Source organism: Pelodiscus sinensis, chromosome 2 (assembly GCF_052426305.1).
Source record: "Pelodiscus sinensis isolate ZL-2025 chromosome 2, ASM5242630v1, whole genome shotgun sequence".
Lineage (NCBI taxonomy): Eukaryota > Metazoa > Chordata > Testudines > Trionychidae > Pelodiscus > Pelodiscus sinensis.
This window is the reverse complement of record NC_143053.1, coordinates 59334506-59350337: the sequence shown is the minus strand read 5'-3', so window position 1 is coordinate 59350337 and position 15832 is coordinate 59334506. Positions and strand designations below refer to the sequence as shown.

The 15832-nt window shown below is 47.9% G+C and overlaps 1 protein-coding gene across 1 annotated transcript in view; it reads right to left on the bottom strand.

The window, feature by feature from the left end:
• The window catches only part of ARFGEF1 (ARF guanine nucleotide exchange factor 1), a 164503-nt gene extending 149077 nt beyond the window's left edge, over positions 1–15426 (bottom strand). The window contains exon 1 of the mRNA XM_006131486.5: positions 14659–15426. Within this exon, the coding sequence (XP_006131548.3) occupies positions 14659–14782 (124 nt within the window). The 5' untranslated portion in view covers positions 14783–15426. The remainder of the gene's footprint in view (positions 1–14658) is intronic.
• Positions 15427–15832: the final 406 nt, after the last annotated feature.

The following is a 15832-nucleotide window of genomic DNA, read 5'->3' as shown; positions in this document are numbered from 1 at the left end:
CCACGAGGAGCCGGCACTCCCCTGCCCCCTCTGAAAAAGAGAGAGAGAGCCGGCTTGCCAGCAGAGGCATGGGCAGCGAGTTGTGTGGGCTCGTGGTGCCCATGCTCCAGCAATATTTCGAGCTGGAGTGGGTCCCAACCCCCCGACCCCGCACGTCCTCCCACCCCGGCCCCAGAGCATCTCTCCCATGTCCCAGTCCCGTCCCTGCCGTGCGCAACCTTCTCTGAGCTCCCCCTTGCTGGCTGCTGCTGCCCTGCGCAGCGTGCTCAAACCAGTGGGTGGGGAGATGCCCAAACGTGACATAACGTCACGGCCCGGGATTTTAAACCTGCTGGGCACTGTGTAGTGCTGTATGGCTGAGTTGCGGGTTTGGAGTCTGGGGACAGAGCACAGACTCCGGCCCCGCAAAGTGGAAGGCAGAAGGTATGGGAGAGGGAGAGGGAGAGGGAGAGGGAGAGGGAGAGGGAGAGGGAGAGGGAGAGGGAGAGGGAGAGGGGGGCTTGTGCAGAAGGGGAAGGGCTGGGAGAGGAAGGTGCTTGTGCAGAGGGGGAGGGGAAGGCACCAAAGGAACAGGGGTGGAGGAGAGACAAATGGCAGGGAGCCAAGTACAGACAATTAGGAAAAAGGCAGGAGGGGAGGTGTCAGTGGGAGCGGGACAGGGTGATGCTGGGAGGTGAGAGGGTAAGGGCATTGGGAGCTGGAGGGGGGAGGGGGAGGTGCTGGGAGAAGGCTTGAAAGAAGGGGTGGGCATGAGGAAGGCCGGGATGGAGCAAGTCATGTGTGAGGGCACAGAGGCATGAGGGGAATGGGGGAAGAGGGTGGTGAGGGGTGGGCATCAGGGAAAAAGGGGGCAAAGGGGGCAGGGGAAGTGAGGGAAGGGGGAGGTACCAGGAGGGTGCAGAGATAAGGGAAGATGCAGGTGCCAAGGGATTCTGGGGGTGAAGCAGAAAGGCAGACACCTGCAGGGGAGGGACCACCACCAGAGGAGAGAGGAGGGGCAGGTTTGTAGAGGGAGGTGTTAGAAGAGGGGATGAGGAGAAGTAGCTCACATGATCAGAGTGGGGCTACTGGAGGAGTGGGCACGGGGGGAGAGAAGAGCTGGTAGAAGGGAGCAGGTTGCAGGAGAGCTGAGGACAGTGAGAAGAGCAGGAATCAGGACAGCAGAGAAGGGTGAGGAGTGGGGGGGCAGCAGGCACCGGGGGAGCTGATGGAGCAAGGGGAGGAGACATGGCAGCAGAGGGAAAAGGTAGAGGTTTAAAAATATTTATTGATAACTTGGGTGGCACATCCAAACAAGCCACATGAATTCAGTACTGGTGCACAACACAAAATTCATTTTGTTCATGTGAGGAAACTCTTAGGCTATGTCTACACTGGTTGCTTCTTGTGAAAGAACACATCCACACTGCCATGTGCGAGCTGTGCTTTTGCACAAGAGCATCTATGGCAGGGTGGATGCTCTCTTGCCCAAGAAAGTGCCGATGGCCATTTCAGCCATTGGGCTTTCTTGCGCAAGAAATTCATGTTGCCTGTCTACACTGGCCTCTTGTGCAAGAACAGTTGTGCAAGAGGGCTTATTCCTAAGCGGGAGCATCGTAGTTCTTGCGCAAGAAGCCCTGATTTCATACAAGAACACACGGCCAGTGTAGACAGGCAGCAAATTTTTGTGCAAGAGCAGCCGCTTTGGCACAAGATCGTGCCAGTGTAGACACAGCCAAGGGGAGGGAGGAAGGCAGGGGCAGGGAATCAGCACTGGCTCAGCATGTCTGCATGGTTTGGGAGAAGGTGCAGAGAAATTGAGCTCAGCTGGGTTGCAGAGTGGGGAGGTCCGGGGTGGGGTGTGTGTGTGGAGCTCAGAGCTTAGTTTGGCTGCAGGAGGAGGGAGATGCCGGAACTGGGGCTAGACTCAAGGGGAGGGAGGGACAGGGAGTTGGCGCTTGGCTCAGCAGTTTTGTGGGGGTTGGGAGAGGTGCAGGGAAACGGGGATCAGCTGTGCTGTGGGGGAGGCATGCAAGGAACCAGTACAGGGCTCAGCTGGGCGGAGGTGGATGGGGGAGGGCATACAGAACAGACGGGCAGCTCAGCTGGGCTGTGAGGAGCTGCAGGGAACTGGTGCTGCACTCCCTTGGATTGTGGAGAATGGTTTTGGGGGAGGTGCAGGGAACCAGCAGGGGTGGGCAGCTCAGTTGGGTTGCAGGGGATAGAGGTGCAAAGAAGCCTAGTGGGGAGGGGGGAACCAGGAGCCCTGAAATGACCTCCCCTGGTCCAAAAATTCCTCATCTGGGACCAGTCAGGTCCAGAGGGTGCCAGATCAGGGAGGTCCAACTCCTACCCAAGTCCCTTCCTTGCACCCTCCCTCATAGCCAGACACCCTACCCCCAATCTGCTCCTGCTTCCTCCTCCTGGCCAGACACCCTACATCCAGCTTGCTTCTGCACCCTACCTACCACCCAGACCTTGCCCCCTTCCGCCCCCCCACCTCCTTCCCAGATCCTGCATCCTATACCTATCCTGCTCCTTGGCAGCCTTGCCATCCACCCTAGCACCGCCCTGGCCCCGGCACCTTGCCTCACACCCCAGGACTCAGCACCACCTTGGCCCTGGCCCCAGCACCTTGCCTCACACCCCAGGACTCAGCACCACCCTGGCCCCAGCATCCTGCCATCCACGCTAGCACCCAGCAGCACCCTGTTCCTTGTCCCAGCACCCTGCCAGTTACCCTAGTGCCCAGCAGGACCATGTTCCTTACCCCAGCACCCAGCCACCTGCCTGCCCCAGCACCTTGCCCCAGCACCCCGCCACCTGAGCCAGCATCCTTCCACCCAGCAGCACCCTCTCCCCAGCCCCAGCACCCACTAGCACTCTGTCCCCTACCCCCACCAGCACATTTGGGACCAAATTAGTGAGGCTTGGGGGGTTTTGGAGGGTTTTGTTTGTTTGTTTTTTGCATCTCACTTGTGTGGTCCCAACTGACTTTTCTGTGGATCAGTGACCTTTGACTCAAAACAGGTTCCTCACCCCTCTCATATATAAAGACAATGCTAAAACCTTTTGAGTTTGACATAATATTTTATTTAAAAATGAAGCCAGGCCAACAAGCCCCCAGTTGGGACCAAACCCCCATTTCACTGCAGCATCATAACACTCCTGCACCACCTGACCCCAAATATGAGCCTATCATACACTGGAACCCCCTGTCCTGAGCCTCTTACATCCCCAAACTCCTGCATCCCCACATCCTCAGTCTTCTGCCACAACGTTCCTCCACCATCCACACATCACAAATCTGTCCTGAGCCCATCATACTCACAACCTTCTTGCCCTGAGTCCCTCACATATCCAGCCCAAACTCCTGCACCCTCACATCCACAAACCCATGGCTTGCTCAGCACCCCAACCTTCCATCTGAGCCCAATACTCCCCAGCCTGGAGCCCCCTCCCAGAGCCAACAGCCCCTTCTCCTGCATCCAAATTTCCTCCCAGATCTTGTACTTCTCCCCCTTCCCACACCCAAATCCCTCATTCCCACCCGACACTCCACTCTCACTAGGTTGAGACAGGTATAAGGGCTGGGGATAGCAAGTGATGGAGAGGAGGGGAACAGAGCGGATGAGGCCTCACGGAAGGGGGGGTGGTCTCGGGGAAGGAATGTGATTTTCATGAATTGGTGGGTCCTTCTCTCCTCCCGTTCCCTCTCCCCCTCCCCCCCTTTTTTTTTTGCTTGACAAACCTAGGGGTTCCTTGAAATTCTGAAAAGCTGAAAAGGGTTCCTCGGCCAAATAAAATTGGGAAACACTGGACTAGACAATTAACTGATAAGCCTAGGCGGCAGCAGGGAGAGAGGAGGGGAGGCTGCTTCACAGCAGCAGACCCTGTCCATGTTGGGGTTCAAGCTCCCTGCAGATAGAGGCTGCTCTGCATCCCACGGAGCAGCCTCTGTCCATAGGGAGCTCTGACCCACAGCAGACAGGGGCAGCTGCCACTGCACGCTGCTGCCTCTATATCAGAGATAGCAGCACAGGGCAGCAGGCAGCCAGTCCGCGAGGAAAGCTAGTTTTTAAACTGTCTCCCCTTGCCTCTGATACAGATACAAAGGCAGTAATATGGGTTGGGAGGGGACTCCCCAGGAGTGGGGCCAGGAGCACATTAGCTGCTGGCCCCGCCCCAGGGACTACAGAATAGTCATGTAACCGATGAGATTTTATGCCGTTACACAACTATTCAAATATCCAATATCTAACATCCCTATTGGTGTTAGACAGTAAATACAATGTAAACTAGAAAACTTATCTGGTGTTGCTCAGGTCCTCCAGGACAAAAGGTGGGGGAGGGGGGGTGAAGCAAGAGTCAGGGTTGGGCTTGGAGATGTGGGGGGCTCAGGGTAGGAGGCTGGTGATGTGTGGGGGGATGCAGGACTCAGGGCTGGGAGGTGAAGAGTGACTTACGGCAGGGGGTGGGGAGTGTAGAAGTTAGTGCAGGAAGTGGGGGCAGTTAGGGTGGGGGGGACTGGGAAGTGAGAGGGGAACTCAGGGAAAGCATGAGGCGGCTTCTCCCTGGGGTTCGGGTGTATGCTGCAGTCCTGTAGTCATTCTGGGGCATAACTATCCCTCGTGCTTGCTGCCACTTGTGGTCATCTGGGAGTATAACTGTCCCTACCATCACATGTCTCCTTTTCCATTTGATGAGAAACAATCACATTCCACGCACATCCCATTGTCCTGCCACAACCAGACCCTGACCTTATTTTAAGTTATGAAAACAGGAAGCTGCATACCAAATTTGGCTGTCCTAGCTTTTACCGTGTAGGAGGAATTCTTGAACAAATGGATAAAAGGACACACAAAGTACAAATTCTCTCAGGTATATAGGTAGGGTGCCAGTTGAAAAACATAGAGTGAAATTTTCATCTGGCTTTTTATTTCACCAGGAAGCAAAAGACTGGACATGTCCTATCTGTTAAATTTTTCCCTATCCACATGTGATCCATACTTATAAAAAAAATCAACCTAATAGAAGACACTGGCTGATGAATTCACGGCCCTTGTTAAGTAACTACAGAGGAAAAGGAATTAATATTCCTTTTTCCCTTCCAAGGACTAGCATTGGTCAGTTTTATCATTCTCCACAGTCAAAAAATTACTGAGTATCTGTTCAAGATTATGGAGCCTTGTTGTCAACCACATTTGTTCTACTCAATCCTGTAAATCTGGCCAACTGGTAATACTACATCAAGTTTCAGATGTGATAGCAAAGCTTGTAGATACTTTACTGAGCCAGTGAAATCTCAGTGTTACTGATAAGATAGTCTTTAGTCTTAGCAAAAGGTCTTAATTACACAGTGCCGATGTAACAGTATACAGGAAGTCCCCGAGTTACGAACGGGGTTTGCTGCCCATCTCCCTGGTCTGCTGAAGACAAGCAGACCGGGGAGACGGGAAGCAAAGCCTCCGAGGACGCCGGCAGTGGGACATCCGCGGCGCGTCTGGGCTGTCTGCTGCCTGCGTGCTCCACAGCTTTGCTCCCCGTCTCCCTGGTTGGCTGGAGACCAACAGACCAGGGAGACGGGGAGCAAAGCCGGGGAGCACGCAGGCAGCGGAAAGCCCAGACGCGCCGCAGCTGTCCCACTGCCAGGGTCCTCAGCGGCTTTGCTCCCCGTCTCCCTGGTCTGCTGGAGACCAACCGACCAGGGAGACGGGGAGCAAAGCAGAGCAAAGCCGCAGAGCACGCGGGCAGCGGACAGCCCAGACGTGCCGCGGCTGTCCCGCTGCCGGCGTGCTCCGCGGCTTTGCTCCGCTTTGCTCCCCGTCTCCCTGGTCTGCTGAAGACCAGCAGACCAGGGAGACGGGGAGCAAAGCCGTGGAGCACGCGGGCAGCAGGACAGCCGAGGCGCGTCTGGGCTGTCCGCTGCCCACGTGTTCCGCGGCTTTGCTCCAGACGCCTGTGGTACAGCAGCTGGGGCGCTGCCAGTTGGTCCCGTAGCGCCGCTCTGGGAGCTACGGGACCAACCCGGTAGCACCCCAGCTGCTCTGCCCCAGGCGTCCTGATTCAGCCACTGCTGGTCAGTTTCAGCAGCGGCTGAATCAGGACGCCTGGGACAGAGCAGCTTGGGTGCTCTGCCCCAGGCGTCCCCAAGTCAGCCGCTGCTGAAACTGACCAGCGCTGACTACAGGAAGCTCGAGGCAGAGTTGCTCTGCCCCGGGCTTCCTGGAATCAGCCGCTGATCAGTTTCAGCAGCAGCTGACTTGGGGACGCCTGGGGTTCTTAAGTTGAATCTGTATGTAAGAACTGGCGTCCAGATTCAGCCTGTTGAAACTGATCAGCGGCTGATTCCAGGAAGCCCGGGGCAGAGCAACTCTGCCTCAGGCTTCCTGTAGTCAGCCGCTGGTCAGTTTCAGCAGCAGCAAATCTGGATGCCAGTTCCGACTTACATACAGATTCAACTTAAGAACAAACCTACAGTCCCTATCTTGTACATAACCCGGGGACTGCCTGTAAATATTGCACGCTCCTTATTTGACATTAGGCATATTAATCGTTAACCATTTAGCTTCACCTAAGGTTGAGGCTTACCAGTTATGGCTAACCAGTATCTGGGGGTTGCTCCAACCTTGCAGGGCTCACCATGGGCAGGGGGCACTCCAGCCCGGCCAGAGCATCTTTCATCCACAGCAAGCGGGGGAAGGGGGAGAGGGGGTCTGTCCCAGTGCTGTGTTTAATCAGTTAAAAGGGATTTTACATCCCTATTTGACATCCCAACTGGAAGAATATTACAACAATAAGTGTTGAGGAGGAACACAGTGACAATATTAATCAATGAGATTTTCCGTTGCTTCAAGCTATCCATGACACAAGCAATATAAAAACTAGAGGTCTCTAACCCTTTTAATAAACTAATATTAAGAGATATTAAAAAGAAACTCTGAATCAGAAGACGCTATGGAAACAAGGTAACTGCAAAGTTTATTATTCTTTTCATAGCAACACAAAAGTGCAAAAAGAGAAGAGAAAAGATACAATATTTAGAAGAACTACTATCTTTCTGACCAAGCATATCATCACTCCAAAAACCTGGCCTGAATATCTAAAAATTAACCACAAAGTTTAACAACAAGGTGTCATTTAAGATAAGAAGCCTGCCAATGTATACCGGAAAAATAACTAAAAACTGCAGCTCATAAAATAACTTTGTAAGACAAATAATTCCAAAAAGACACACATAAATTTAAAGATTTAATTTAACTGCACTAGTTTTTAAGGGTATTTATTAAATGCTCTGCATATTCATGACACATCCTTTTGGTTTTGGTATTGACCATTATATGTATGACTACACATCTATCCAAATTATCCCTCCCACTCCAGAAGATGAGCATGTGAAAACATTCTACAGGTGAAGAGGAGAAAAAGAGCAGAGGAGACCCACCCTGCTGAACTCTACCTTAACAGATTAAGGTAGAAAGTGAGTCAAGACTAGTGAGATGCAGGTTTACATTAGCTTTTCACCATTTTCAGAGAATCATACTTAAATCTTAATTCTATGCTGATATTTATCACTGCAACAATTACATGACATGGTAGCTATACTGAATGTATATACAGTGTAGGTATGTAACACGGCTGACTAAACCTCCATGCAAGATGTTCCACAGCCATGTCATACCTCATCCAACGGGGTAACAAATGGAGGCTTTGCCACCCTCAGCAACGGCATGGATTTCTGGGGCTCAAATTCTAGACAGGGTTTTCAGTGTCACCAGATCATGCAATTTCAAGCACGTGAACAGTTCCATTACTCATGTTTTGTTTAATTATATATTGCTTATCTGGAGTTTACAGATTTAAGATGGTTATAGGGAACACGGCTAGAGATCATTCCAACTTGTGGTTGCAAAATTCCAGAAAGGAATTTTATTTTCTGTCAACTCCCTCTCCAGCCATTCAGGCCCACACACTCACTCACTGACACAAAATGCTGAATACAGAATTTTTATTTCAATTAAAACTTAAAATTCTGTTAAATTATTTTTCAATTTGATGTTAAAAATACCTAAATAGATTGCATATGTCAATGTACCTTAACAATGCAATAATCTGGCATTGAAAATTACAACTACAAAACGGTACCAACCACTTGCCTACTTCCCTCTAAGAATAACAGGAAGTCTAATTCTATTTTCTGCATTAGATTGCAAATTAACAGACAATTCAAAAGATTAATGCATTCCTAACATTGAAAAGATATTGGTGCACAAATAAGTAAACAATGTTCAGTTCTTTTGTTGCTTATGTTGCTTGAGAAATAGTAAAGGAATGTGAAAGGATATAAGGAATGTTCAGGCTTCTTGGGAGCATTAAAACAATAGAATATAAAAAAATAAAAATTTTAAAAAATAATAAATGCATTCTGTGTGAAACCAAACAGAACTTGGACTATTAGACCAAGATCCTGGTAAAAATGCTATAGTGAATAAAATAAGATGAATTTAAATACTGGACTTTTATTTTAATTCTGTTGGATTAGAAAACCTGAGCAAAGAATAGTTATAATTCATATAATTGTGTGTGCATGAAAGAGGTTCAATTTATATTTTAATAACTAGTAAATGAAGATGTTTACACTAAAAGAATCTCTCTTTAATCCTGGCTGGAAGAAAGAAGACTCAATCATAGTTAGTACTCAAAAAGCAAAACATATTACCAAGTCAGATCCTAAGAAAAATGGAACAGTAAATAAAAAATTTAAGCAATATGTAGAGATTAAAAGGAAGAGTGAAATATTCCTATTTTAAAGATTTACATTCTGTTGGTCACAATAACCCCTTTGTAACATTATTGGATTGTAAAAGGAGCATAGTGTTATATGCTTGCACCGAACCTTGTACAGGCTGCCAAGTGAGGTATCTATAAAACGCTGAGGCATTTGAATAGTATAAACTGAATCAAAGAATCAGGTATAATTTCTGTATTTGAAGTTATGAGTATTGGCTATGAACTTGTATTTCAAATGTTTGCTTCTGGGAGACATCAACAGTAGGCTTGGCTAGCCTACTGTGACAGGACTACTAGTCAAGTAAATAGAAGTACTTGACTGACAATGGGCTTTGTGTGGAGTCAATCCACATCTAACAAGCTTTTCTGTGAACCTTTAGACCAGCATGAGAGCAATGGTGTCCTCCTGCAAAGAACTGAGTCATGAATAGACAGGCAACTTACTCATGTGACAAACTCAATCTTGGGACATGCTTTTACACAGTGAGAACAAGGGGAGTCACTCCACATGGCCCAGGATATAAAAAAAGGTCCTGGGAGCTCCTCTATTTTGTCTTCAATCTAGCTTCTCACCTCTGGAGGATCTTCACTATATATTGAAACTTGAACAAAGGATTGATGACCCATTAACAGTGGATGTATTCCAGAGACTTGATTTAAGACAGCAGTTTATTTCATCGCTGCTGAAAGCCTCCACCAAGAACTTTGCAACTAGTGTATGTAATATGATTCCTTTAACAATTTTAACTCTCATCCTCTCTTTCCTTCCTTTCTTTTTATGAATAAACCTTTAGATTTTAGAATCTAAAGGACTTGCTAACAGTATTCTTTTTGGGTAAGATTCTAAATTATAAATTGACCTGGGAACATGGCTCATCCTTTGGGATCAGAAGAATCTTTTTGGATTTGGTAAGATTGGTTTTCATAAATTCATCTGTATAGCGGTGGTTCTGGTGGTAGCACAGAAAAACTGGAGTGTCTCAGGAAATTTCTTGTATGGTTTAGTGATTAGAAGTGCTTTTTGTGAATGGTTTGGTGTGCCTTACAGTTAAGGATCCCCAGTCTTGAGCTAAAGCAGCCCTGTATCTAAGCAATTCACCCTGAATTGACACTGAGCAGTGCCCCCAGAAAACTCTTGTATTATACCCTTGAAATCTTAAAATGATATTTCATTATTAATTTCTTTGCTTATTACATGACTACGCTAGATTTTTTTAAATTGTTTTTATTTGTTATTTACATATGCTGGGCTCCTGACATTGACCGCATTTGTTCAAAAAAGCAGACCAAAAGGAACACACCAAAATTGTTTTTAGAAACAAAGAAGTAAAATTTACAAACAGATTTAATATAAGAAACATTAAGTAGACCAAATATTGGACCTCCCCCCCAACCCTGACAATTTGAATAATACAAAGAAATATTGAAAAAAAACAAGATATTTGTCTAATAGTGGTCACTAGTACCTGTATGAAAAAACAGTGTAAACAGCAGCTATTTTGAGCACTTCAAACTCTTTAGAGATAGAATCTATTATAATAATACTGTTAAGATTCAGGATCTCCCTCCCCTTTCTTTATATCTGGGTTGTTCACTGTGAATGAGCAGTATATATAAACAGTCAACTAGGGACCTTTATATTATACCAGTATCATATGTGTTACATATTTCTAAGGCATCTAATCATGAGAGAACTTTAGCAATGAGAACAGTTAGATAGAAGCTCATAAACCAAAAATAATTCCCTCCCCACACTCCTTTGGTTTCATAGCACATGGGTATTTGTTATTGAAGTCTTTCTGCAAAAGGTGATTCTAAAACCTCTTGGCTAAAATGTTTTTTGCTTCTGATTAATATGCAAATTTGCATTAACTATGACATATCCAGCAAAACAAGAACCCAGACATACCTAATGTTTGGCTCAGTCACAACTGATTTTAATTACTGTATTCTTTAAATCTATCAATAGGTAATACCCTATTATATCACTAACACTGCTGTGGTTGAGAAGATCCCAAAATAGTAAAAAAAAAAAGTTTTTTTTTAAATGCATTAAATAATTTAACCAGATCTTCATGGATTAACTATTCATGCTGACAACATTTTAGCTGATTTAAATATACACAATACATTTTAATAACATTCAGTAACAGCTAAATTTCATTTAACTAAGAAAAACAAAATGAACTCCTCAACAGATCCCCTGCAGGGATTTAAATCACTATGCAAGGCCTCACAAAAGTTTCATTAATAATTGTTTTTACACTCAACATCCAAAAATTCAAGATGGTATTGTTTTTATAAGCAAGAAGTAAAAACTGAGATTTACATAACTACAATTAAAAGACTTCTACACATTGGCACTCCCTGTTCCAGCACCCACAGACTGGTCCCAGACAAGGGAATTTGATGAATTGGGAGAGGTGGGGAGGGGTGTGTGCTAGCCTCCCCACTGGGCTCCTCTCCCCAGCCTCCCAGTGGGCCCCGCTGCAGCCCCCAACAGCCCTGCCACCCCACCACAGCGCTCAGTGGCCCCGCTGGCTGTGGGCTCTGCTGCCCCACGAGATCTTCCTGCCCTCCAGTTTTCCTGCCCCACTGGCTGTGGGTTCTGGTGAAATGAAGGCTCCGCTGCCCCCCAGCTGGCTCCGGTCCAGGTCACCAGCAACCTCTGCCACTGAGGCTCTTTAGTCCTGCAACATCTGTGGTCATTCCAGACTAGGGATGTTAAATATCGGTTAACTGGATAGTCGATTAACCTCATGAATTTTTATCGGTTACTCAACTATTGTATAGTTCCTGAGGGTGGGGCCATAAGCCAGCGTGTTCTGGCCCCACTCCTGAGGAGTCCCCTGCCACTCCACGCTACTGCCTCTGAGTATGTATCAGAGGCAGCAGCATGTGTGCCAAGTGGGGTGCCAGGCAGGAGCTGATCTGCAAGAGGAGCCAGTTTAAAAAACAAGTGGCAGCAGCGTGGGGTGGCAGCAGCCCCTGTTCAGGGGAGGGGCTGAGCTTTCAGACCTGGTGTGAGCCAGAACTGAGCTGGGCTGCCTGCCCACCTGGCTACTAATACATTTTAAATACAGAGCCACAGCAGGAGTAGGTCCTGCACCCAATATGAGCCAGGACTGAGATGGGCTGCTGGCTAGCCTGCTAAAAAATTTACTTGGGGGGGGCAGAAGGGGGAGAGGAATGTGTATAGTCTATATACCATTAACCCAGCATTTCTCAAACTGTGGGTCCCGACCCCGGGGGGTCACGAGCAACGTAGAGGGGGATCAAGAGCAACTGAAAGGCTGGTTGCAGCAATGGAGAGGGGGTCACGAGCAACTGAGGGGGGGGTCGCGATATCACAAGTTTGAGAACCCCTACATTAACCTATAGGCTTTTGCTTATCAGTTAATTGACTACACTATTACATGCCTATTCCAGACCACAGATGTTGCCAGGCCAGAGAGTCCTGGATCACAGAGGTTCAACCTATATGGAGGCAGTATAAACCAACAAGGGAATAGATTAGAAGTCAGAGCATTTCTATCGACCACATTGTCACGGATGTAATGTGGGTGAGACATCTCACCTCCATGCCTAGGTTTCCCCATCTGTGAAATGGGGAAAACAGTATTTCTCTTCCTTTGTAAAGCATTTAGATATCTATGGATGTGAACTGCTACTCAAGAGTTAAATATCAGTGTTATAAATAGCAGATGAGACCATACAAATGTTGAGTCCCCAAACAATTACCCATTAAGGTTTTTATTGCACCAGTCTAAACATTTTTTACAGTAAAAACAATAATGCATTAATTTATTCAATTGTCCTAGTCACAAGATCCATGAATTCATGTTTTATATATTAGCTAATATATAAATCTTGTATTGCCCTTATCTATTTCACACTCATGTCCTTTACCATCTTCAGACCATGCATGTCTTGTCCTTATTTAGATGCCAGTCTTGGAATTAGAGCCAGAGTTGAAGGTTTCAGCAAAGCTCAACATAGACACAGAAATCCATGGGGCTCATTGAGAGTGTGGGTCTGCCAGCACAGATCAATCTGCATGATCGGGACATTAGACAGCAAGATCTTTAGAACAAGGACTGTTTATGTTTTTATAGCACCTAACACAATGGGAATAAGATCCTGATAGTAGCATCTGGATGCTCCAGGGATACAAATAAATAATTCAATTTCTGAAATAACGTGTAATCTCATGAGCTTTCCTACTGTATAATTAATTTCACATAAAATAGTCCAGATATAATGTCAGTTATTTAAACAGCATGTTTAATATCTAGTTGAGCTTTTTTTTTTTTTTTTTTTTTTTTAAGAGGGCAAATGCATAATCTATGTTGTAAGTCAAACGGACTCACTTTTTTTTAAAACTGAAAAATTAGAAACTATAGCTGAAAGATTAGAGATTAAATACTTTATTCAGTTTGTTTACTTTGTCTGATAGGACTATGTGAATAGTTAGTTTATCTACATTGAGTTTTCTCTATTGGTCAGGATAGATCACAAAGGAGACATATTTTATTTAAAAAAGGGAAAATGTGATTTTAAAGCCACAAAAGTAGCAGGTGTATTACATTAATATATTTGTAATTCAATTTTAATAATACATTTCAGATTAATTATGTCCTTTAAATAAATCTACTTTAACATATTACAGCTCACCAACAAAAATTAATAATGAAAACCATGTCTACAACACTGTCAGTATTGCCAATTTAAGGATAAAAATGATTACATCCAAACAAACCAAAGGTAGATTTTCTTCCAAATAAATAATACAAATATCTTTATGAATGTGCAGACATTTCTAAGTCCACAGATTGGGACCTACCCTATGCTATCATGATGTTTCAAACAAAATGCATTTTTTCATACTACCCAACTGGCTTTTCTTCTCAATATCACTTCATCTAAGCTCTATACACTCAGCTGTGTCACAAACCTAACTCTTCTTTCATCATGAACATAAACAACCACACTATACACTCAACTGCCAGAAAACTAACACCTTGCTAATTGAGACTCGAGCAACATGAACCCACAATGTATCTCCCTTCACTGTGCCTGCATTAACTCACAATACATGAAAGAAACCCCTTTTCCTAGTAGCTATTTTTCCTCTCCATACATATGCTCTATTGAGGGTCTCTTTAAATAGCTATCGATCCAATCTCCTCGTCCTCATTCTTCCTCCCTACAAAACAGCTTCCCAATTCTGAGAATAGACATCAATTTTAGACGGGGCCTGAGCGTCATTGTCTCTTGTTTTCCATCACCCCCATTTCTTTCTCGTCCCCTCCCCCTTTATCACTGCTTGTCACCTGCTCCCTCCCCGGCGGCCTTGTTCTTCCAGGTCAGCTCAACACACACACACACACACACACACACCTTCTTCTCTGCCTATTCATCCTGGGCGTGTGGGGCGGTGAAACCCCGCCAAGCAACCGACTGCACCTTTCCGCTCGCTGTCAAAAAGGAACAACTACGCAACCTCTCTCTCTCCGAGATTCAAACCCACCCGTACCTGCTCGCAGTGTGATAATCAGCAGCTTGGGGACCCCCCGTCTCTTTTCCCGACCCACCGCTACACAAACACCAGCACGGCCACAGCTTCTGCTTGATCACAAAGGCCTGTATCATGCTGCCGTTCAATCACCAGTCCTAGCTAACCCTTCTCCTGCCCCTCCGATCCCTCCACCAGCTTCCTTCCTCTGCCCCTCACTCCTGTGCACCCCCAGATCACTCCCCGTAGCTTTCCCAGATCAACGCACTGGCCCCACCGCCGCCATGTCTCCCCCCTCACCCGGCGTAGAGAAATAAATTGAGGGGGGAGGGCGCACCTGCTACCCCAGCCCCCGCTCCCTCCCCGGCTCTCACCTAGGGCCACCTCGCAGGCTTTGCGCAGCTGGGAGTGATGCGCCTTCTTCACCTCCTTGTCGGCCAGGATCTTCTCCAGGGCCCGGGTCAGGAACATGTTCTTCGTCTTCTTGCCTTCATACATGGGCGCGATCGCGGGGACCGACCGCTCCCGCCGGGGGGAGGCGGCGGGGACCGGGCCACGGGGGCACTCGGGCGGCTGCAGGTCCGGGGCTGCGGCCGCCCGGCCGCTGGGGGCAGGGAGGGGAGAAAGCGGGGCAGGTCGCCGCGCCGAGAGCGAGGCCCCCGGCGACGGGCCCGGCCTGGGCGCTGCAGCCCCGCTCGGCAGGTCGCTCGGACCGCGGCGCTCTCAGCCCCGGAGCCGCCCGCCCGGACCAGCCTCCATTAGCGGCGGCGACAGCAACCTGCGCTCGCCATGTTGGAAGGAAACGACGTCAGGGCCGCGGCCGAAGGGCTGCAGAGGAGGAAGCGGCGGCAGCGCGATGCCCCAGCCCGGCAGAAAGGCGGAGGGAGGGCGCGGGCCGAGTCGCGGCGCTACGGAGGCTCAGCAGGGACTCGCCTCCTGGGCGCGTTGCGCGCTACAGGTGCGGGGAGAGGGGAACGGGCTGGGGAGAGCAAGGCGCTGCCACCTGGGCGCTACTTCAGCAAAGGGAGCGGCAGCACTGCCCCCTCCGGGCGCCGAGCCAGCCAGCCTGCCTCAGGCAGCGCCCCCCGTCACTGCGGGAGAGACTCCCTCTGGCAAAGCTGCTCCCCCCCCCCCAAACTTTCACCCCGACTACAGCCATAGTTTCCCTCAGGGAGCCTGCCCAGGTCTCGCACTGCCTGGGGGGATGAACTCTTTTGGACAGACCTGCTTGCCCTGCTGAGTGTTCTCTCATGGCACAGTGCAGTCTTTTGCATTCATGCTGTCCCAGCCTCTCAGCCCTCCACTTTCTAACTCAATTTGTTCATGATTCTAATGAGGACTGAGGAGCACCCCCAGGAGTTTTCTTATTAAATAGTATTGCTGTGTGCTTCTAAATAAAGTGTCTTTTTGCCAAAGACCTCAAAGCATTTACACGGTCTTTCTGAACAGTTTTTTCTTTGCTATTGATGCCAAGAAAACCAACACCTTAGTCATCTAGAGCAAAATGAATATCCCCACAATGTAGCTTCCTTCACCATGACTGCATTA